Source organism: Nycticebus coucang, chromosome 3 (assembly GCF_027406575.1).
Source record: "Nycticebus coucang isolate mNycCou1 chromosome 3, mNycCou1.pri, whole genome shotgun sequence".
NCBI classification, from domain to species: domain Eukaryota; kingdom Metazoa; phylum Chordata; class Mammalia; order Primates; family Lorisidae; genus Nycticebus; species Nycticebus coucang.
Window position 1 is genome coordinate 123813059 of NC_069782.1, and position 22411 is coordinate 123835469.

At 39.6% G+C, this 22411-nt stretch overlaps 1 protein-coding gene across 3 annotated transcripts in view; it reads left to right on the forward strand.

Moving 5' to 3' along the window:
- The window catches only part of HELLS (helicase, lymphoid specific), a 55617-nt gene that overhangs the window by 8837 nt on the left and 24369 nt on the right, over positions 1–22411 (forward strand). For 2 of the 3 annotated variants that reach the window (XM_053585706.1, XM_053585707.1), the window contains 8 exons: positions 1536–1592; positions 5069–5105; positions 5189–5253; positions 9924–9965; positions 14026–14253; positions 15517–15699; positions 16272–16415; positions 19119–19315. In XM_053585706.1, coding sequence (XP_053441681.1) covers positions 1536–1592; positions 5069–5105; positions 5189–5253; positions 9924–9965; positions 14026–14253; positions 15517–15699; positions 16272–16415; positions 19119–19315 — 953 coding nt within the window. Of the gene's footprint in view, positions 1–1535; positions 1593–5068; positions 5106–5188; positions 5254–9923; positions 9966–11170; positions 11205–14025; positions 14254–15516; positions 15700–16271; positions 16416–19118; positions 19316–22411 lie in introns of those variants that run through there. The other variant, XM_053585708.1, reaches the window with a different exon arrangement.

The window sequence follows — 22411 nt, forward strand, 5'->3', positions numbered from 1 at the left end:
CCAGAGGGAGACCTCATTTCTAAAAATAGCCGGGCGTTGTGGTGGGCACCTGTAGTCCCAGCTACTTGGGAGGCTGAGGAAAGAGAATCGTTTGAGCTATGATGCCATGGCACTCTACTGAGGGTGACAGTGAGATTCTGTCTCCAAAAAAAAAAAAAAACCTGGGAAAACAGTTTAATGAGTTATAAGGCAAATACTCTTTTCACCACCTCTTAGAAATGGTTTGAATCCTTTCGTGTCTTGCTTTTAGAATGTGTTAGGTTATGTCTGGAACAGCTTTTAGCTTTTATTTATTTATTTTTGAGACAGAGTCTCACTGTGTCACACTTGGTAGAGTGCTGTGGCATCATAGCTCACAGCAACCAAACTCTTGGGCTTAATCGATTCTCTTGCCTCAGCTCCGAAGTAAACACCTGGCTTTTTTTTTTTTTTTTTTTTTGTAATTTTTATTGTTTGGCAGGCACTTGCCGGGTTTGAACCCACCAGCCCTGGTGTATGTGGCCAGTGCTATAACTGCTGAACTATAGGCACTGAGCTTGCTTTTAGCTTTTAGTTTAAGAATAACTTGTTTCTCTTTCTGAATACTTGATGCCCTGTATGATAGAAGGGCTTCGTATTCTAGTGGAGGGATTATGATGTATTCCTTATTCCTGATATCTTAGAGCAGCGCTCCCCAATCTTTTTGACACCAGGGATAGGGTGAGGATGGATGGTTCTGAGATGATTCATATGCATTATATCTCCACCTCTGATAATCAATCAGGCATTAGTTTCTTATAAGGAGAAAGCAACCTAGATCCTAGCACACAGAGTTTACAGCAGGATTGCTGCTTCTGGTTATCTGTCAAGGGGCAGAGCTGAGGTGGTGGTGTGAGCCATGAAGCTTTGCTCCCTTGCCCACCTCCAGCTGTGTGGCCCAGTTCCTAGGCCATGGACCAGTTCCTAGGCCATGGACCAGTACCTGTCTTTGGCCCAGTGGTTGGGGACTTTAGCCTTAGAGAATGAAAGATTATTCTACCTGCTTCTTTCTGGTGGCTTTTCTCTTGGCCTTGATTTTCTTACATTCATGTATTTATCAGTGTTCTGCCTGATAGCTTTCTTTGTGCAGCTCTGTCCTCTTTGGTGCTTGACGCTGACCCTGGAAATGCCAGCTGCTCTTCAGTTTTGAATTGTCTCTTTATCTCAGACTGTTAAGCTCTGTTATGACTCCTTCTATTATATTTGTGCTTAGAAATTGCATTCATGTAGTAAGTTGGGCAGTCAGAAGATTGACCTCATTTGTTTCTTTTTGTCAGTGTTCACTGTCCTTTGCTGCTAAAAACCACTGTTGAATAAATTTTATCTGGATTTTAGTTTAATCCAGGAGATAAAATCTTTTTCCTGTTACTTCATAAGAGCTTGAAGAATAAATACTTTGTTTTTTAAATATATATACTATAGTTTTTTCATTGTAAATATAAGTTATTTGAGAGCTGAGATGCATATTTATTGTGTTACATTTTCTACTTGAATACTTAAGAAAAATTACCTTTCAGGAACAGAAGAAAAAAGAGAAGTTAGAGAGAAAAAAGGGATCCTTAAAAGTTACAAAGGTAATGTAACAAGCCAGAATATTTTATTATGTTACTTAAATATGGAATTAATTTTTGTATTCTTCTGACTTTTTGATCATTTATTTAATATTAACTTCTTTATTTGATAATCTATCCATGTTACATGCTGCGTAGAAATGAGTAAGATCTGTCTTTCTGTATTGAAAAAATGGAAGGAGAGCCAAACTATGACACTTTCAATTTTCTTTTCTGGGTACTATTTTTCATCATGACAAAATTCGACTATTTTTATTTTTTAGAGACACAGTGTTACTTTGTCACATTCGGTAGAGTGCTGTGGTGTCACAGCTCACAGCAACCTCCAGCTCTTGGGCTCAGGTGACTACAGGCACCTGCCACAACACCCGGCTATTTTTTTGTTGCATTTTGGCTGGGGCTGGGATCAAACCCGCCACCCTTGGTATATGGGACTGGCGGCCTACTCACTGAACCACAGGTGCCACCCAACATTTGACTTTTTTATTTAGAAACAAAATGGGAATGTTAATTTCAAGGCATTTTATAAGTGACCAGCTTTTGTAGAACCCATAATGAACAAGTAGGTTCTAGTGAAAAGAGAAATAATAAAGATCACATTTATTGAGGATTTACTATATGTTAGATATTGTTCTATATGTGTTCTCTTCTTTAATTCTCAAAACAGAGATACTGTTATTTGTCCCATTTTACATATAGAGAAGCTGACAGAATAAAATAAAGAACAGTCAGCCCTCATTATTCGCAGATTTTGTAATTATGAATTTGCTTACTGACTAAAATTTATTTGTAACCCCCAAATTAATATTTCTGGTGCTTTTGTGATCATTCATAGATATCTTTATTTGTAGAGCTGTAGAAAGTTTGAGTCTTCCAGTATACACATTCCCAGCAGAGGTTAAATATGGTGTTTTATGCCTGGTTCCAGTTCTCATACATATCTCAAACATGTTCTATTCATGGTCTACTTATTAAGTTGTTTGTATTTTTGTGCTTTCTTATTTTGTTTCATTCATTTGGGTGTCACTGTATCTCCTGGGCTAGAGTTCTGGCATAGTCCTTGCTCACAGCAACTTCAAACCCCTGCACTTGGCAAACTTCCTGCTTTAGACTCCCAAGTAGCTGAGACTATAGGTGTGCACCACCGTGCCAGGCTAATTTTTCTAATTTTAGTAGATACCGAGGTCTTATTCTTGCTCAGGCTGGGTTCCACTTCCTGAGAGCAAGCGGTCTTCTGCTTCCCAGAGTGGTAGGACTACAGATGTGAACCACTGCACCTGGCCTGTAACTTAAAAAAGTAACTTTAAAAAAGTTTTTAAATTTTTTTTGCATGTTTAATTATTTTGTCATTATGATTCCTCATACCTGTCTATTTAGTCCATCTTTTTCTTTTTTTGGAGGCAGAGTCATACTCTGTAAGATTTTTTTCATTTAGTACCATATGTCATTTATAGGTACACTGGCCCTGGGTAGATGATGTGGCATTATTACTCACAGCAACCTCAAACTCTCGGGCTTGAAGAATCCACTTTCCTTAGCCTCCTGAGTAGCTGGGACTACAGGTACCTGCCATAGTACCTGGCTAGTTTTTTCTATTTTTAGTAGAGATGGTGTCTCACTCTTGCTCAGGCTGGCCTCAAACTCCTCAGCTCAGGATGCAGTCCACTTGCCTCAGCCTCCCAGAGTGCCAGGATTATATATTTTAGTCAATGTACTCGACCCATCTTTTTTTTTCTTTTTTCCCTCAAGAGAAGGCATCTTGCTCTGTTTCCCAGGCTGGAGTACGGTGGTGTTCTCATTGCTCCCTGCAGCCTCCAACTCCCGGCTCAAGCAATCTCCCACCTAAACCTCACATGTAGGCTTGGCGCCTGTGGCTCAGAGGCTAGGGCGCCAGCCACATACACTGGAGCTGGTGAGTTCGAATCCAGTCCAGACTTGCCAGAAAACAATGACAACTACAACCAAAAAATAGCTGGGCATTGTGGTGAGTGCCTGTAGTTCTAGCTACTTGGGAGGCCTAGGTAAGAGAATTGCTTGAGCCCAAGAGTTTGAGGTTACTGCAAGCTGTGACGCCACGGCATTCTACCAAGGGAAACATAGTGAGACTCTGTCTCAAAACACAAAACAAAACAATAATATCCTCCCATGTAGCTAGGACTACAGGTATGTGCCACTGTGCCTGGCTAATTTTTAAACATTTTGTAGAGATGGGGTCTCACTGTTACTCAGGCTGGTCTTAAACTTGGGGCCTCAAGTGATCTTCGACTGGGGCCTCCCATAGTGCTGGGATTACAAGTATGAGCCACCACAGCAGCCCCATCTTTGTTTGTTTTTTTTTTTTCTTTTTAATTTTGAGACAGTTTTACTCTGTTGTCATGTGTAGAGTTCATGGCATCATAGCTTACAAGCTCAAACTTTTTTTTTTTTTTTTTTGTGGTTTTTGGCCAGGGCTGGGTTTGAATCCACCTCCTCCGGCATGTGGGACTGGCGCCCTACTCCTTGAGCTACAGGCGCTGCCCACAAGCTCAAACTCTTGGACTCAGGTGAACCTCTTGCTCCGCCTCCCAAGTAGCTGAGACTACATGTGCCTGCCATAGTAGGTTTTCTATTTTTAGTAGAGACAGGGTCTTGATCTTGCTTAGGCTGGTCTGGAACTTCTGAGCTCCAGTGATCCACCTGCCTTGGCCTCCCAGAATTGCTAGGATTATAGTGTGAATCCCCATCTATTCTTGATATAGTGCTTTACCAGCTCTTATTCTGAAACTTTTTTTAACATCTTCTTTGTTCTACCCTCCCCACTATTTTTCAGTCATTATTCTCTTTTATTTCTGCTTTCAGTTATATATTTATTTTATTTTTTTGAGACAGACCCTCAAGCTGTTGCCCTGGGTAGAGTACCGTGACGTCACACAGCTCACAGCAACCTCTAGCTCTTGGGCTTAGGCGATTCTCTTGCCTCAGGCTCCCAAGTACCTGGAATTACAGGTGCCTGCCACAACGCCCAGCTATTTTTTGTTGCATTTTGGCTGGGGCTGGGCTCGAACCCGCTACTCTCAGTATATAGGGCTGGAGCCCTACTCACTGAGCCACAGGCACCACCCTTTCAGTTATATGTAACTTATAAATTTTACTCACTATGCTGCTTCAGTACCCTACCCATTGAATATCTTTAGCATAAATGTGCAGTAGAAGAAGATGTACATGGCCTTCCTAAATAAAAATACATACATTTGATTTTGAAATTTCTCTTCTTAAATGGGGGGAAAAAAGGGACAGTAAACCTTTGCGAAAAAGCTAGAAACATGGTAACTTAGGGAAATACAGAAAATGATTACATGTAGCTAAGCATAATATTGTAGAATTGTGGATGTAGTTCGACTGCAAGGAACTTTCATTGCTCTGAAGTTAATCAGTACCTTTTAATGTATAATACATAAATGTCCTTACTAAAACCAATATTCTAAATACTTGTTTTGTAGGGCAAAAACTCAATTGTTGCAAGTGAAGAGAATCCAGGTAAATTTCCTTATTCTAATTTTGAAGAATATGTACTTGTATTTCCATTTTACTTGTTATCAAATATGAAACTTTTTTTATAGTCACAAGAAAGAAAAGAGGAAGAGAAGATGAGTCATACAATATTTCAGAGGTCATGTCAAAAGAGGTAAATGGAACCACCTTAAAGTTATTTATCACATCACATAAATCTTTTCATTTAGTACCATGTCATTTATAGGAACGCTAGTCAAAGTTTGACGCTATCTACTAACCTTTAGTGGACTTTATTTATGTATTTATTTATTTGAGATAGAGTCTTACTCTGTTGTCCTGGGTAGAGTGTCAGGCATCAAAGCTGATAGCAATCTCAAACTCATGGGCTCAAGCAGTCCTCTTGCCTCAGCCTCCCAAGTAGCTGGGACTATAGGCGCCTGCCACAGTACCTGGCTGTTTTTTAGAGAAGGGATCTTGCTCTTGTTCAGGCTGGTCTCGAACTCTTGAATTCAAGTGATCCACCCACCTCGGCCTCCCAGAGTGCTGGTATTAATGGGTGTGAGCCATCATTCAATCCTTTTAGTGGATTTCAGACTAAATCTGACACTAAGGTCATCTTAACCTTCATAGACCTTTTTTTTTCTCAGCAGAGTCTCACTCTGTTGTCCAAGCCAGAGTGCAGTGGTATCATAACAGGTGACTGCTACCTGAAACTTTTGGGCTAAAGCAGTCCTGCCCCACCTCCCAAGCCCTGGGACTATAGGTGCTTCCACTTACCTGTCTTAAGTTTTCTTTTTCTTTTTCTTTCTTTCTTTTTTTTTTTTTGAGACAGAGTCTCATTATGTTGCCCTTGGTAGAGTGCTGTGGCGTCATAGCTCACAGCAACCTCAAACTCCTGGGCTCAAGTGATTCTCTGGTCTCAACCTGCCAAGTAGCTGGGACTACAGGCACCTACCACAGCACCCAGCTAGGTTGGATCTGGGCCTCTCATAGTGCTTAAGTTTTCTATTAGTATTTTTTATAGAGATGCGATCTTGCTGTTTCTAGTTCAGGTTGGTCTTGAACTCCTGGCTTCAAATGATTCGCCTGCCTGGATATGAAATATAGACTTTTCCATTATCTTTTTATTTTTATTTTTTTAAATAGAGTCTCACTTTGTTATCCTTGGTAGATTACTGTACATCATAGCTCACAGCAGCCTCAAACTCCTGGGTTCAAGCAGTCTTCCTGCCTTAGTCTCACAGTAGCTGGGACTACAGATGCCTACCATAACGCCCTGCTATTTTTTTTTTTTTGTTCCTTGGAGACAATTTCACTTTGTTGCCTTCCCTAGAGTGCTATGGTATCATAGCTCACAGCAACCTCAAACTCTTGGGCTTAAGCAATTCTCTTGCCTCAGCCTCCCAAGCAGCTGGGACTATAGGTGCCCGCCACAGCGTCTGGCTGTTTTTAGAGATGGGGTCTTGCTCTGGCTCAGGCTGTTCTTGAACCTGTGAGCTTAGGCAGTCTACCTGCCTCTATTTCCCCGAGTGCTAGGATTACAGGCTTGAGTCACCACTCCCGGCCCCCTATTACTTTTTTGAATGGCAGATTGAATTTTATCTTTACCTGGTTATGTTATTCAGGTTAGACAGATGTTAGTAGTAGCTTTGACTTTCCCAGTCGTCATGTGTTTTATTAAGTACCTAGTACACTTTCATAGCACTGTGTTAGGAACTCAGGGCAGAGAAAAGAGAGTAGAGACTTCTATTTTAGAGAACATTGTGTGGAGACATACTGCTAAGAATTAGAATATATTTGGGATGGGGGTGGATGTGAGGAGTGAAGATGCCATGTGACCAGATCAGAGAAATATTTTAGGGAAGAAGATGGCACAGACTGTTAAAAGCGTCTGAGCTTGGCCTAATCAGAAATTGTTATTTATCAGCGGTGCCTTTGGCTCAGTGCGTAGGGTGCTGGCCTCATAACTGAGGGTGGTAGGTTCAAACCTGGCCCCAGCCAAACTGCAACAAAAAATAGCTTGGCATTGTGGCGTGCACCTGTGGTCCCAGCTACTGGGGAGGCTGAGGCAAGAGAATCATCTAAGCCCAGGAGTTGGAGGTTGATGTGAGCTGTGATGCTGCAGCACTCTACTGAGGGCAACAAAGTAAGACTCTGTCTCTTACAAAAAAAAAAAAAGAAGAAGAAGAAGAGAGAGAAATTGTTGTTATTATGTATCATTTCATAACCCCCAATGTTGACTTATGAACTTTGTTATTCCTTGTTGAAGTCTGTAGGAAATTGAAATTATTTACTTGTTATAACAACCAGATTGTTTTTGTCACTTGTTTCCTCATAAAATAGTAATAAATTAAAGAACATCTTCAGTTCTAACAAACCTTAAGTGTTTCCTAAGCATGATTTTAATGTGTCACGTTTTTTTCTTTTTAGAGACAGAATGTCACTTTGTTGCCCTCAGTAGAGTGCTGTGGCATCACAGTTCACAGCAACCTCAAATTTGTGGGCTTAAGCAGTTCTCTTGCCTCAGCCTTGCCAATAGCTGGGACTACAGGCACCTGCCACAAAGCTTAGCTATTTTTAGAGATGGGATCTCGCCCAGCTTAGCTCATCCTGGTCTCAAAAACTTGAGCTCAGTGGATCCGCCCACCTCTGCCTGTCAAGAGTGCTGAGATTACAGGCATGAACCACCAGGCCCAGCCTGTGTGTCATAATCCTCTTTTTCTAATTTTTTTTTTTGAGACAGAATCTCAAGCTGTCACCCTGGCTAGAGTGCAGCAACCTCCAACTCATGGGCTCTAGCGATCCTCTTGCCTCAGTATTTCTATTTTTAGTAGAGACGAGGGTCTCACTTTTTGCTCAGGCTGGTCTTGAACTTATGAGCTGAAGCAATCCACCCACCTCGGCCTCCCAGAGTGCTGGGATTACAGGTGTGAACCACTGCACCTGGCCCCAGATTCTTAACATTAAACAAACAAACAAAAAAAAAAAAGCCTGGCCTTACTGCCTACTATATTTTACCTGAAATCCAACTGTTTAGATCTTTTTTTTTTTTTTTTGAGCATCTCACTTTGTTGCTCCTGGTAGAGTGCTGTAGCATCACAGCTCACAGCAACCTCCAATTCTTGGATTTAAGCGACTCTCTTGCCTCAGTCTTCCAAGTAGCTGGGACTACAGGTGCCTGCCACAACACCTGGCTATTTTTTGTTGCAGTTGTTGTTTTAGCTATCCTGGGCTGGGTTCGAACCCGCCAGCCTTAATGTATGTGGCTGGTTCTGTAACCACTATACTACGGGCGCTAAGCCTGTTTAGGTCTTTATGACACAGCTTTGCACAATTTTTCCTCTACTCTGATACTATTTTTTCGTTTAAAAATAATAGGAGAATCTGAAGTTGATTATGGTACTCATTCAATTTGCAGTTTGAAAAGCACTGTTAATGTGCCTTGTGTAGTTTAGCCAGTCATGCAGCTGTTCATTTAATTCATCAAATGGTTGTGAAATAACAGCTATGGATGAACTGTTATAAGTGGATGGAAGTAGAGAAGGGTAAATAGTGTTTTTGCCTACGTCTTTATCCAGTGAGAAAAATATAAAATTAAGTAGTCTATTTTTGTTGTTGTTTTGAGACAGAGCCTCAAGCTGTTACCCCGGGTAGAGTGCTGTGGAATCACGGCTCATAGCACCTTCCAACTCCTGGGCTTAAGTGATTCTCTTGCCTCAGCCTCCCAAGTAGCTGAGACCACAGGCACCTGCCACAATGCCTGGCTGTTTTTTGATTGTGGTTGTCATTGTCATTTGGCAGGCCTGGGCTGGAATGAAACCCGCCAGCTCTGGTGTGTATGGTTGGCATCTTAGCCTCTTGAGCTATAGGTGCCCAGCCTGAGTAGTCTATTAAATTGGAATATTGGGTGCTATGGGCAGCATATAGAGGCTTTTAACTTAGGTATCAGGTTCAGGAAAGTTTTGATCTAGGAACTGATCTCTGTGTTGAGACTTGAGGGATAAAAGCTAAATCACTTAAAGGTAAAAGTATCGATAGAGAAACAGCCAGGGATAGGGAAGATAGTGAGGGAATGTTCTAAGAAGAAATAATAGTCTTGAACAACTGTTCAGAGTCAAGAGAGCCTGGTAAGTTCAAAAAACTTGAAATTCCACTTGGCTCCAGTTCATAAGTGAAAGAGTGAAGCTGTAGAGGTAAGCATGGTCAGGAGTTTGATGCTATCATAAGAACAACAGGGAGGGCTAGGAAAGGTGGCTCACGCCTGTAATCCTAGCACTGTGGGAGCCCGAGGTGGGTTGATTGCCTGAGCTCATGGGTTCAAGACCAGCCTGAGTAAGCGAGACCTCACCTCTAAAAATAGCTGGGTGTTGGCAGGCACCTGTAGTCCCAGCTACTTGGGAGGCTCAGGCAAGAGAATTGCTTGCGCCCAAGAGTTAGAGGTTGCTGTGAGCTATGACACCATAGCACTCTACCAAGGTTGACCAAGTGAACTCTTGTCTTCAAGAGAAGAAAAAAAAAAAAAGAATCTCTAAATCTTTGAGTGCATTTATAGATTTATGGATTGTGTCACCAATTGAATATTGTGTGCCATGGTGGATTTTACTTCTCCAAATTATCCCTTCTATACTTTTCCTTTCCCTCTTCACTATGTCTTTGTTTTTGAATTATAAAGATTTTGTTTCAGTCTCACTCTGTTGCCCCAGCTAGAGTGCAGGTGACATTTTCATAGCTCCTTGCACCTACCGTCTTAGGGGCAAATTCTCCTAAAAGAAATGTTTTTTAAATAAATAAATAGAAAAACTTGATACATTATTAATTTACTCTGTTTTCTGGATTTTCTAGGAAATTTTGTCTGTGGCTAAAAAAAATAAAAAGGAGAGTGAGGTAAGAAATTTACAATAGGTTATTAAATTTTGAAGTTAGTTTGCCACCTGATCACTGGGCCTTTTTCTTTTAATTACCAGTGTACATTTTTCTCACTATCCCATTTCTTTGCTTTAAAAAAAAATACCTATGTAGGCACTTTGTCCATTTCCTTAACATTCTTTCTTATGCATTAATTTTAGATGTTCTTCTGCATGTTCCTATTTGTGTACATATTAATTTATGGGTCTAGTAATGATGCTAACTTGTGAGTCTAGGAATGACACATGTATTTATGCCATGTGGATATATACAGTTAGTTTTGTGGAAGCTATAAGAGATGTCTTAATGTTGTTATTGGCCCTAAAGATTTTCTTTAGTTCTGTTTTAGAAGGGCTTGATTTCTGAACCTTCTCTCTTCTCTTCACTTTATGTAGAGTGGTTCCTTGTTATCTGGGTATTCATTGTCCAAGTCTCTGGAATTACAGAGTTGTATAGGGAAACAACACCTGTGACATGAAAATATTCACTAATGGATATGAACTTCAAGTAATTTATTTATCTAAGATTTCTAGGCCCTTGGAAAAATTGATGTCATGTTTAGAAAATGAGACATACTCTATTTGGCCGTGATATAATTTTGTCTAAAATTTATATCATAAAAGTGACTTGATTTTTATTCTTTGTTCATATAAGGATTGGCTTGTGATTGTAACTATAATCTATTAAGTATAAATATAAGATTAAGTATGCTTATTTTTATAACATGTAGTTGGATTTTTCTAAACTTCTGCTGTGATTTACTATGGAATTTTGGCTACATTTCATAATTTACATAGAAGCAGTAAATAAGAAATGAATAGCTCTTAAGTGTTCATTTTAATAAATTTTGACACATGCATATGCCTGTGTAATCACTATCCACATCAAAGCATAAATAGAACATTTCCAATGTGGTAGAAGGGTGCCTCGTACACCTTTCCAATTTCTCTGCTCCCAAACCTGGAGGAGACCACTTTTGCACATCCCTTACAGGTTAGTTTATTTCTTCCTTTTCACTTAATGTGTTTATAATGTTCTTGTATGTTGTTGAGTATGTTAGTTTTCTTTTTATTGCAGAGTAATATATATATGTATTTTTTTTTGGTAGAGACAGAGTCTTACTTTATCGTCCTCAGTAGAGTGCCATGGTGTCACACAGCTCACAGAACCTCCTACTCCTGGGCTTAGGAGATTCTCTTGCAGTAGCTGGGACTACAGGTGCCCGCCACAATGCCTGGCTTTTTTTGTTGTTGTTGCAGTTTGGCCGGGACCCAACCACCCTCGGTACATGGGACCAGCACCCCACCCCATCCACTGAGCCACAGGTGTCGCCCTGCAGAGTAATACTCTATTTTTTTTTTTTTGCAGTTTTTGGCCAGGGCTGGGTTCGAACCTGGCACCCCAGGTATATGGGGCCAGTGCCCTACTCCTTGAGTCTCAGGTGCCACCCTAGAGTAATATTCTTTTGAATGAAAATTATAATTTTCTGGCGTGGCACCCCTAGCATAGTATTTACGGCGCCAGCCACATACATTGAGGCTGGTGGGTTTGAACCCTGTCTGGGCGAGCTGAACAATGATGACAACTGCAACCAAAAGAAAAAAAAATAGCTGGGCATTGTGGTGGGTGCCTGTAGTTCCAGTTACTTGGGAAGCTGAGGCAAGGGAATTGCTTAAGTCCAAGAGTTTGAGGTTGCTGTGAGCTATGATGTTACAGCACTCTACCGAGGACAACATAGTGAGACTCTGTCTCCAAAACAAACAAACAAAAAAGCAAAAGAAAATTATAATTTTCTTTATCCATCCTCTTAACTGATGGGCATTTTTAGATTGTTTCCAGTTTGACATTTATGAGTAAGGCTGTTACTAATATTTGCATATAAGTCCGTGTGGGTATGGTTTTGTATTTCTTACCTATATATCTAGGAATGGAATTGTTGGGTCATATGGTAATTTATTTTATTTTTATTTTTATTTTTTGAGACCTAGTCTCACTCTGTGTCCTGAGTAGAGTGCCCAGGGTCATAGCTCACAGCAATTTCAAACTCCTGGGCTCAAGCAATTCTTTTGCCTCAGCCTTTTAAGTAGCTGGGACTGTAGGCATCCCACCATAACACCTGGCTAGTTTATTTCTAATTTTAGTAGAGATGGGTCTCATTCTTGCTCATGCTGGTCTTGAACTCATGAGCTAAAGCAGTCCACCTACCTTGGCCTCCCAGAGTGCCCGGGTGACAGGCATGAGCCACTGTGCCTGGCTGGTAATCTTGGCCCAAAGTAAAAACACTATTTTATTCTTTTGTCAGCAGAGTATGAAAATTCCATTGTAGGATGTTGTTAGTCATTTTAAACTCAATGAGAAATGATATCTTATGTGGTTTTATGTTACATTTTTTTAATTACTAGGGATATAGGCTGTATTATTATATTCTTAATGGTTCGTGTGTTTTATTTTTATTTTGTTAAGGTACCTTTTCGTATCTTTTGCCCATTTATTTATTGGTTTACTTACCTTTTTATTGTTGATAATAAGTTTTTTAAATATAAGTTCTTATTCTGTACTGTATTTTATGTCAGGTTTTATTTTTGTTTTTGTTTCTGGAGACAGAGTCTCACTCTGTTGTTCAGGCTACAGGGCAAAGGTATCCACCTAGTTCATACCAAACCCAGCAACTCCTGGGTTTAAGGGACCCTCTTGCCTCAGTTCCTCAGTAGCTGGCATGACAGGTGCCCACCACAAAGCCTGGCTAATTTTTCTGTTTGTAGTAGAAATGGAGTCTCACTCCTGCTTAGACTTGTCTCAAACTGCTGAGCTCAGGGGATCCTCCTGTCTCAGCCTTCTAAGTGTCTGGTACTACAGGTATGTACCACTGCACTAGGCCCAGTTTGCACATTTTTTTTTGCAGTTTCTGGCCGGGACTGGGTTTGAACCTGCCACCTCCGGCAGATGGGGACAGCGCCCTACCTTTTTGAGCCACTGGCGCCGCCCTGCACATTCTTAAACTAGAGTTATAGATGTCTAGAACCAGTAAAGTTTCCCAGTGGTCTGAGTTGGTACTGAGTGCCCTTTTTCCTGCACTGAAAATAATTACTTAGATGAAAATATATGATTTTATATTCATTGAAAGGAAAATTTTTTTTCTTCTTTTCCTTGGTAGTTATCCTTGCTTTGGGCAGAGGAAATTATTAAAATAGTTTAATAAATTCTTGAGGAGGAGAATATTAGAGGTTTGAGAAGTGCAGTTGTTTTTTTTTTTTTTTTTTTGAGACAGAGTCTCAAGCTATAGTCCTGAGTAGAGTGCCGTGGCATAATAGCTCACAGCAACCTCCAACTTGGGCTCAAGTGATCCTCTTGCCTCAGTTTTTCTATTTTAGAAGAGTCGGGGTTTCGCTTTTTGCTCAGGCTGGTCTCAAATTCATGAGCTGAAGCAATCCACCTGCCTTGGCCTCCCAGAGTGCTGGGATTATAGGTGTGAGCCACCATGCCTGGCTGAGAAGTACAGTTCTAATGGTCATTTCCAGAGTATATGCCTGGTGATGATTTTAGTCTTTAAGGGATACTCTAAGAAGTTTGTTGTTCTTTTCTTTTTTTTTTTTGAGATAGGGTCTTACTTTGTTGCCCTTGGTAGAGTGTAGTGGGATAGCAGCTCACAGCAACCTCTAATTCCTAGGCTCAAGCAGTTTTCTTGCCTCAGCCTCCTCAGTAGCTGGGACTACTACAGCACCTATTTTTAGAGGTGGGGTCTTGCTCTGCCTTAGGCTGGTCTTCAATCTGTGAGCTCAGATAATCCACCTACCTTGGCCTCCTGGAGTGCTGGGTTTATAGGCGTGAGCCACTGAGCTGGGCCCGTTATTTTCATTTTTAAATGGATTTGCTTTAATAGGGGAATGGAGATGTTGCCAGGTTTTTAATCCAGACATGGTCTTAGTTCTCCATGTGATGGTGATTATTTATTTTCTGGGAAATGTGTGAATGTGTGTGTGTGTGTGTATATACATTGGCATTTTGTACCAAACGTCTAATTTAACTTTTTTCTTTACAGCATGAAAACTCCTCCTCTACTAGTCTCTGTGTAGAAGATCTTCAGAAAAATAAAGACTCAAATAGTATAATTAAAGATAGAGTATCTCAAACTGTTAGGCAGAATGCTAAATTCTTTTTTGACCCAGTTCGGAAGTGTAATGGACAGCCAATACCCTTTCAACAGCCAAAGCACTTCACAGGAGGAGTGATGCGGTGGTACCAAGTAGAAGGCATGGAGTGGCTTAGGGTAATGAATTGTTATTTTTAATACAAAATATTAGTTCATTTCTATAATACCATAGTAGTGCAATTACCACAGTTTGAGTTGTTCATTTTATGTTTCATTATTACACATAAAATATTTGTGTATATATACTTATTTTCTGATTTATTTACCCTCAGTAAATTTTTAAAATTGAAAGTTATTTTGCTGGGCGCGGTGGCCCATAGTGTGGTGGCCCAGTCCTAGCACTTTGGGAGACTGAGGTCGGTGGATTGCATGAGCTTACAAGTTCAAGATCAGCTTGAGCCAGCGTGAGACCTTGTCTCTAAAAATAAGCTAGGTGTTGTGGCAGGTCCCTATAGTCACAGCTACTTGGGAGACTGAGACAAGAGAATCCTTTTTTTTTTTTTTTGTAGAGACAGAGTCTCACTTTATGGCCCTCGGTAGAGTGCTGTGGCCTCACACAGCTCACAGCAACCTCCAGCTCCTGGGCGTAAGTGATTCTCTTGCCTCAGCCTCCTGAGCAGCTGGGACTACAGGCGCCCGCCACAGCACCCGGCTATTTTTTTGTTGCAGTGTGGCTGGGGCTGGGTTTGAACCCGCCACCCTCGGCATATGGGGCCAGCGCCTTACTCACTGAGCCACAGGCGCCGCCCACAAGAGAATCCTTTGAGCCCAAGAGTTTGAGGCTGCTGTGAGTTGTGTCACCATGGCACTCTACGGGGGGGGGGGGGGGGGGGCAAAAAAAGTGGGACTCCGTCTCAAAAAAAAAAAGTTACATTGTTAAAAGCTTCCTTGGGCGGCGCCTGTGGCTCAGTCAGTAGGGTGCCGGCCCCATATACCAAGGGTGGCGGGTTCAAACCCGGCCCCAGCTGAACTGCAACAACGACAACAAAAAAATATAGCCGGGCATTGTGGCGGGCCCCTGTAGTCCCAGCTACTCGGGAGGCTGAGGCAAGAGAATCGCTTAAGCCCAGGAGTTGGAGGTTGCTGTGAGCTGTGTGAGGCCACGGCACTCTACCGAGGGCCATAAAGTGAGACTCTGCCTCTACAAAAAAAAAAAAAAAAAGCTTCCAATACTTTTATGGGTTTGAGAAATACTTGCCACAAGTCTTGTTATAATTTATGGTCTCATCCTAATTGTCATCTTTGAGAATAATTTTAATAAGTAATAAACCATTGTAGTTGTCATATTTAAGTCTGATTTTAATGAGAAATAAACAATTGCAATAAACTCAGTATGTATTTACATTGGAATTTAAATATAGTATGCATTATTTTGTCCAGATGCTTTGGGAAAATGGAATTAATGGCATTTTAGCAGATGAAATGGGATTGGGAAAGACAGTTCAGTGCATTGCTACAATTGCATTGATGATTCAGAGAGGAGTACCTGGACCTTTTCTTGTGTGTGGCCCTCTGTCTACACTTCCTAACTGGATGGCTGAGTTCAAAAGATTTACACCAGAAGTAAGATGTTTCCTTACGTTAAGAATATTGTGTTATGTGTTTTATTCTGTTTTATTGTTGTAGGAATTAAATTTTAGACTTTGTTATATAATTATATTAATTTTTGCATAAATACTCTTATCTGACTTGATTTATTCAGTATAAGCAGTACCCTACTTTAAATCTATATAGAAGAAGTAGTCATCTTCCTTTAAATGTTCCTAGATGATTTTCTGTGCATTGGACATTTTGATTTACCTGAGACAGACTTACATAAAATTTTTCTTTTTAAATTCTGCTTATTCTTAAATGTTACATTTTCCCCTATGCATGTTATTTATCTTCTCTACGTATTTGGCCTTTTAAGAATTATATATTCCAGAAATAGTTTCACATCTCTCCTTTTACTTGTTTGTATGGTTTTTTCCCACGGTAGTCCAATGATTTGTTAGAATTGCTTGACTAATTATTAATAAAATTTGGTAAATTTGATAAAACTAAAGTTTCTTTTTGTCTGAAAAATGATATACTTCATATATCACCAATATTTATATTTTGTTACAAAAGTTATAAATCAATATAAAATTTTTTAGATCCCTACTATGTTATATCATGGAACCCAGGAGGAACGTCGAAAATTGGTAAGGAATATTCACAAACGACATGGGACACTGCAGATTCATCCTGTGGTAATTACATCATTTGAAATAGCCATGAGAGACCGAAATGCATTACAGGTACAAATGGTCTTCATTGGTTTTTTTGTAATATAAAAATATTTTTAATTGATATAGCCTTCTCTCCATCCAGTAGCATTTGTTTAATTATATTTTTGGTTGAAGCAATAAATTACATAATGCTTATTCCTTTAAAAATTGGAAGCTTATGTTAACAGAAACTTTGGGATGAAGGCTGTAGTCTGTTTAACAATAAAATTAAAGCATATAGCATTTTGACTTCTGATATTATATAATAGTTTAAATGTCTTAGAATCAGCCAGTCATAGATGATGTATTGCAGATATATTTGTGACATGTGCTTTGAGTCCATAGAATGTACCTATATATTGTATTTATTTTAATCAAATAAGAAGAGACTACCTGAAGTCAGGTTACTTTTAGATTGTCTTTTGATACTATGTGGTAATATTTTCATATCTTTTTCTCGATGTTCTAGTTACTTATTATTAATGCCAAAGGTACAGTGCAATTGGAAAATTGACCTTCTCTCATGTCTTCTTTTGATTCATGTATTGATGTCTTGAACTTTTTCATACTGCTCCCCGTATTACACATGTAATTCTTTACAACTTGGTTTTTCCTTTCTCTTACTGCTAAGATCTCTGCTGGGAGCAGTCCCTTTAGGTCTTTATTGCTTGTATGGAATGAGGCAAATAATGGGTTCAACATAAAATCAAACCACATAGGTCATAAGTGGAGTGATTATGGCTAGCATAATCATCAGTGTTTGTCACTAGTGTTGTTGCTGGTGGAACTTTGGAATATGATGGTAAGAATCTTAACTGAGGAATTTAGAAAAATGTTTCTCAATATGTGTGGCATTAAAAAGTGCCAAAACTATTTCTTTACAGTAAAAGTAGTAAGTACTAATTGTAGAAAATGGTAGTATACAGAAAGATATAAAAGCACAGTAATTCTACCTGAGAATCATTATTATTACTTTCATACTAAATAACTGCTGTTAACATAGATGTATAATTTACATACCTATAATTTATATATAGGATCATACTATACATTCTTTTTTGTAACTTCCATTTTCTACTCAGTAATAGAATGTGAAGACCCTTCAGATAATTTTGCCTTCCCTACCTAACCCATATTGAAATAATTAAGCTTCCTTGTCCATTCTATTTGCCAGTGGCTAGAATCTGTCTTGGTTTCCCTTTCACTGAGTTTATGCTAATCATTTCAAGGATCTTAGCTTTTTTTTTTTTTTTTGAGAGACAGAGTCTCATAATGTTGCCTTCCATAGAGTGCTATACCGTCACAGCTCACAGCAACCACAAACTCTTGGGCTTAAGCCATCCTCTTGCCTCAGCTTCCCAAATAGCTGGGACTACAGGCTCCCACCACAACATCCAGCTGTTTTTTATTTGATTGCAGTTGTCATTGTTTAGCAGGCCCAGGCCGGGCTCAAACCCGCCAGCCTCTGTGTATGTGGCTGGTGCTCTACCACTGAACTACAGGTGCTGCCCCAAGGATCTTAGTTTTAAGAGGTAATGGAAGTATGGGATTCCAGGGCTGCTGTGACTGAGTGGGAGCAGAAGTATATTAATCTACTTGCTAATTTGTTTTTTATTATTCCTCATCATTTGTTTCCTTGGGTTTTCTTTTTTCCTTTCCGTATTCATTGAAAAAGAAGTTTTGTTTTGTGTGTGTGGTTTTTTTTTTTTTTTTTTTGACAGTCTCAGTCTGTTGCCTGGGTTAGAGCAGCATGACCTGGACCTGGCTCATAGCAGTCTCAAACTCCTGGGTTCAAGCTATCGTGCTGCCTCAGCCTCTGCTGTTGCTGGGACGACAGGTGCAATACCATGCCTGGCTTGTTTTTCTATTTTTAGTACAGGCAAGGTCTTGCTTTACTCAGGCTTGTTTCAAACTCATGAACCCTTGACCTCAAGGGATTCTCCCACCGTATTAGGATTATAGTGAGCCACCACACCTGCCTAAGAATGAAGATTCTAATGCTATTTAATGTTTCAGAGTAGTAATGAAAGCTTTAGATTTTTACTAATCTAGTGTAACTGTAATAACAAGACTTATAAAACATTGGAAAGGAAAGCTGCCAACTGCTTTGACTAAAGGTATGAATGGGGACCTCTTAAATACATAATAGCAGAAGAACTTCAAGTATTTTCAGGTTATTCCAGCGATAGTGAGTTTATTTCAGGAATACAAATATATCCCTGTTTCAGGAATCTTTATTTCATTAGTTGATCAAAGGAAAATATGGTTGTCTTAAATACGTACTGAAATGACATTTGATAAAGTTCAGCATCATTCCCTCATAAAAGAGGTTTTATTTTTGTAACTGTTTTTAGGTAAACTTTTTTGAGATTATTTAAAAAAATTTTTTTTCATTTCTTTTTCTTTTTTAAATATTTTAATTATTATTTCAGGTTAATTTGTTTGCATTTGTTAGGTAGAGTCCCTCTTATATTTATGTATTGGTGTCCCATCCCCAAGAGGTGTGCCACATACCCTAACATTGTGCCCATTAAGTGGGAGCATACCCATTCTCCTCCCTTCCCCTCCTTGCTTCTCCCAGGTCCCTTGTTCCTCTGTCCCCACCTTGAATTGATTTGAGGTTTTCTCTTATGTGGGTGTGTATTAGATTGTTCCTGGCTTCATATTAGTGTTCTTGCCTCTCCTAAAATATTTTGTGTTACTTTACTAAGAAGATCTCAATTACTTTTCTAGCATTGCTACTGGAAATACTTAATAGTAGACGAAGGACACAGGATTAAGAATATGAAGTGCCGTCTAATCAGGGAGTTAAAACGATTCAATGCTGATAACAAACTTCTTTTGACTGGTACTCCCTTACAAAACAATTTGTCAGAACTTTGGTCTTTGCTAAACTTTTTGTTGCCAGATGTATTTGATGACTTGAAAAGGTAGGTGAGGCAGTATTTAATTGTTTTATATATTTTAAAACTTAAAAGTCTGTACTTTTAAAATTAATCTCTTCTAGAAGCTGAATTACAATGATTAATTTTTTTTTCAGATTCTTTGTAGTGTATTTTGTATATCCTGCTTTTGACATAAAGTTGTGTGAGACCAGATAAATAAAAAGATTACCTTTGTGACTTGGCACCTATAGCTCAGTGGCTAGGGCACCAGCCACATAGACCTGGGCTGGCCAGTTCAAACCTGGCTTGGGGCTGCTAAACAACAATGACAACTACAACAGAAAAAAAAAAATAGCTGGGCGTTGTGGTGGGTGTCTGTAGTCCCGGCTACTTGGGAGTCCTAGACAAGAGAATTTTTTTTTTTTTTTTGTAGAGACAGAGTCTCACTTTATGGCCCTCGGTAGTGTGCAGTGGCCTCACACAGCTCACAGCAACCTCCAACTCCTGGGCTTAAGCAATTCTCTTGCCTCAGCCTCCCGAGTAGCTGGGACTACAGGCGCCCGCCACAATGCCTGGCTAGACAAGAGAATTTCTTAAGCCTAAGAGTTTGAGGTTGCTGTGAGCTGTGATGCCATAGCATTCTACTGAGGGTGACATAGATTCTGTCTCAAAAAAAAATATTACCTTTGCATTGACTAAGTGCTACATTGAGAAATATTTTTATAGTAAGACTCTTTTATGTCTTAATTTTGTAAAACATTTTCTGATTGATTCTTCTCAATTTTATTCTCACAAAACAACCCACGGGTATAGAGCGGTTAAATGTTTCTTATAGAAAAGAAAACCTAAGTTGTATACTTGTTACAAAGTATGACTGATAAGCACCAGAGTCAAAATTAAAAACCAGGGTCTCCCAATTTCAACCTATTGCTTCTTATTCTAGAAACTGTTTGAATCTTAGCTTCAAAAACCAAAAGGCATAAGTAATTTTCAGAAAATAATTAGTATCCTTAGAGTAGAAGGGGAGATAATGTTAACATAAATAAATTGGAAATACAAAACTGGGACCAAAGGATTAATACTTACTTTGGTATTAGTGAAGGAAGAATGCTAATTGGATATGGGAAATAATGTTTTATTTTAAGAATGTATTCTTGGGCAGCGCCTGTGGCTCAAGGAGTAGGGCTCCGGTCCCATATGCCAGAGGTGGCGGGTTCAAACCTAGCCCTGGCCAAAAACCAAAAAAAAAAAGAATGTATTCTTAATCTGGTTATTGAATTTCTAGATTCTACTCAGACCTACTGAGTGAGAATATTGAGATAGGAGTGGGTGGGTGGTGCCTGTGGCTCAGTTAGTAAGGCGCGGCCCCATATACTGAGGGTGGCAGGTTCAAACCTGGCCCCGGCTAAACTGCAACCAAAAAATAGCTGGGCGTTGTGGTGGGCGCCTGTAGTCCCAGCTACTCAGGAGGCTGAGGCAAGAGAATCGCTTAAGCCCAGGAGTTGGAGGTTGCTGTGAGCTGTGTGAGGCCACGGCACTTTACCGAGGGCCATAAAGTGAGACTCTGTCTCTACAAAAAAAAAAAAAAAGAGAGATAGGAGTGGGGAATCTTTTTTTTTTTTTTTTTTGAGACAGAGTCTTACTCTGTTTCCTATGCTTGAGGGCCTTTGCATTGGCCTAGCTCACAGCAACCTCAAACTGCTGCCTTAGTCTCCTGAGTAGCTAGGAATATAGGCACCTGCCATAATGCCTGGCTAATTTTTTCTATTTTTAGTTCAGACAGGGTCTTGCTCTTACTGAGACTTCTCACTAATTCCTGAGCTCAAGTGATCCTAATACCTCAACTTCCCAGAGTGCTAGGATTACCAGTGTGAGCCACTGCGCCCACCTGGAAATCTGAATTTTTTGAAACATGTTTTGGATGATCAAAGTTTGGGAATACCTGTTGTATGTAGTAACTAGTGCATAAATGTTATTCATATTTTTCACAATTGGATTTATTCAGAACATATTGTTACATAGTATATAATAGATTCTGTATGCTTTTATATATAATTGCTCATTTATTATTTTTATTTTTTTATTATTATTTTTAGAGCCCCGTCTTGCTCTGTCTTCTAGGCTGGATTGCAGTAGCACCCTTGAACTCCTGGGCTTGAGCTGTTCTTCCACCTCTGCCTCCTGAATAGCTGAGAGTGCAGGCACACATCACCATACCTGACTAATTTTTTTATTTTTTGTAGAGGACAGGGCCTTGCTGTGTTGCCCAGGCTTGTCTTGAACTCTTGGCCTCAGATCCTCCTGCCTTGGCCTGCCAAGGTGCTGGTATTACTAGCATGAGCTATCACACATTTGGCCTAACTACTCATTTCAGTAGATTTTTTTTTGTTTGTTTGCAGTTTTTGGCCGGGGCTGGGTTTGAACCCGCCACCTCCGGCATATGGGGCCATGCCAACGCCCTCCTCCTTTGAGCCATAGGCACTGCCTTTTTTTTTTTAAAGAGAGAGAGTCTCTCTGTTGCCCTGGGATTGAGTGCCATGGGACCATTATAGCTCACAGGATCCTTAAATTGTTGGGCTCAAGTGATCTTTCCTCAGCTTCCTGAGTAGCTGGGACTACAGGCATGGACCACAAAGCGTGGCTAGTGCATTTTCTATTTTTAGTAGAGACGGAGTTTCACACTTGCTGAGGCTCATCTCTGACTCCTGAGCCTAAACAATAACCCTGCTTTGGCCTCCCACAGTGCTAGGATTATAGGTGTGCATACCCCATCCATTTTAATAGGTTTTTAAACTTTGAAAAACAAATGAAGAATATATAGTAGTTATTATCAAGTTACATATTACTATATATAGAACTTTAAAACATTTGTTGTAGTAGATCATATTTAGAGACAAACTGTATGTCCTTAGTTTTCAGAAAGAATTTTCATTTCTGTAACTTGAAATGTTTCATAAAATAATGTACCTTAATCTTTGTTTTTTCTACTATTGTAAGATTATGGTAATTATTTATAAACCAGAAGATTGTCACCTTTAAGATCAAAGTTTTTGATTATTGATTAAAAATATATTTTCAATTTTTCTTTCTTGTTTGAATGTTTTGTTGTAATTAAAAAATTGCTTCTAAGGATTTGGTACA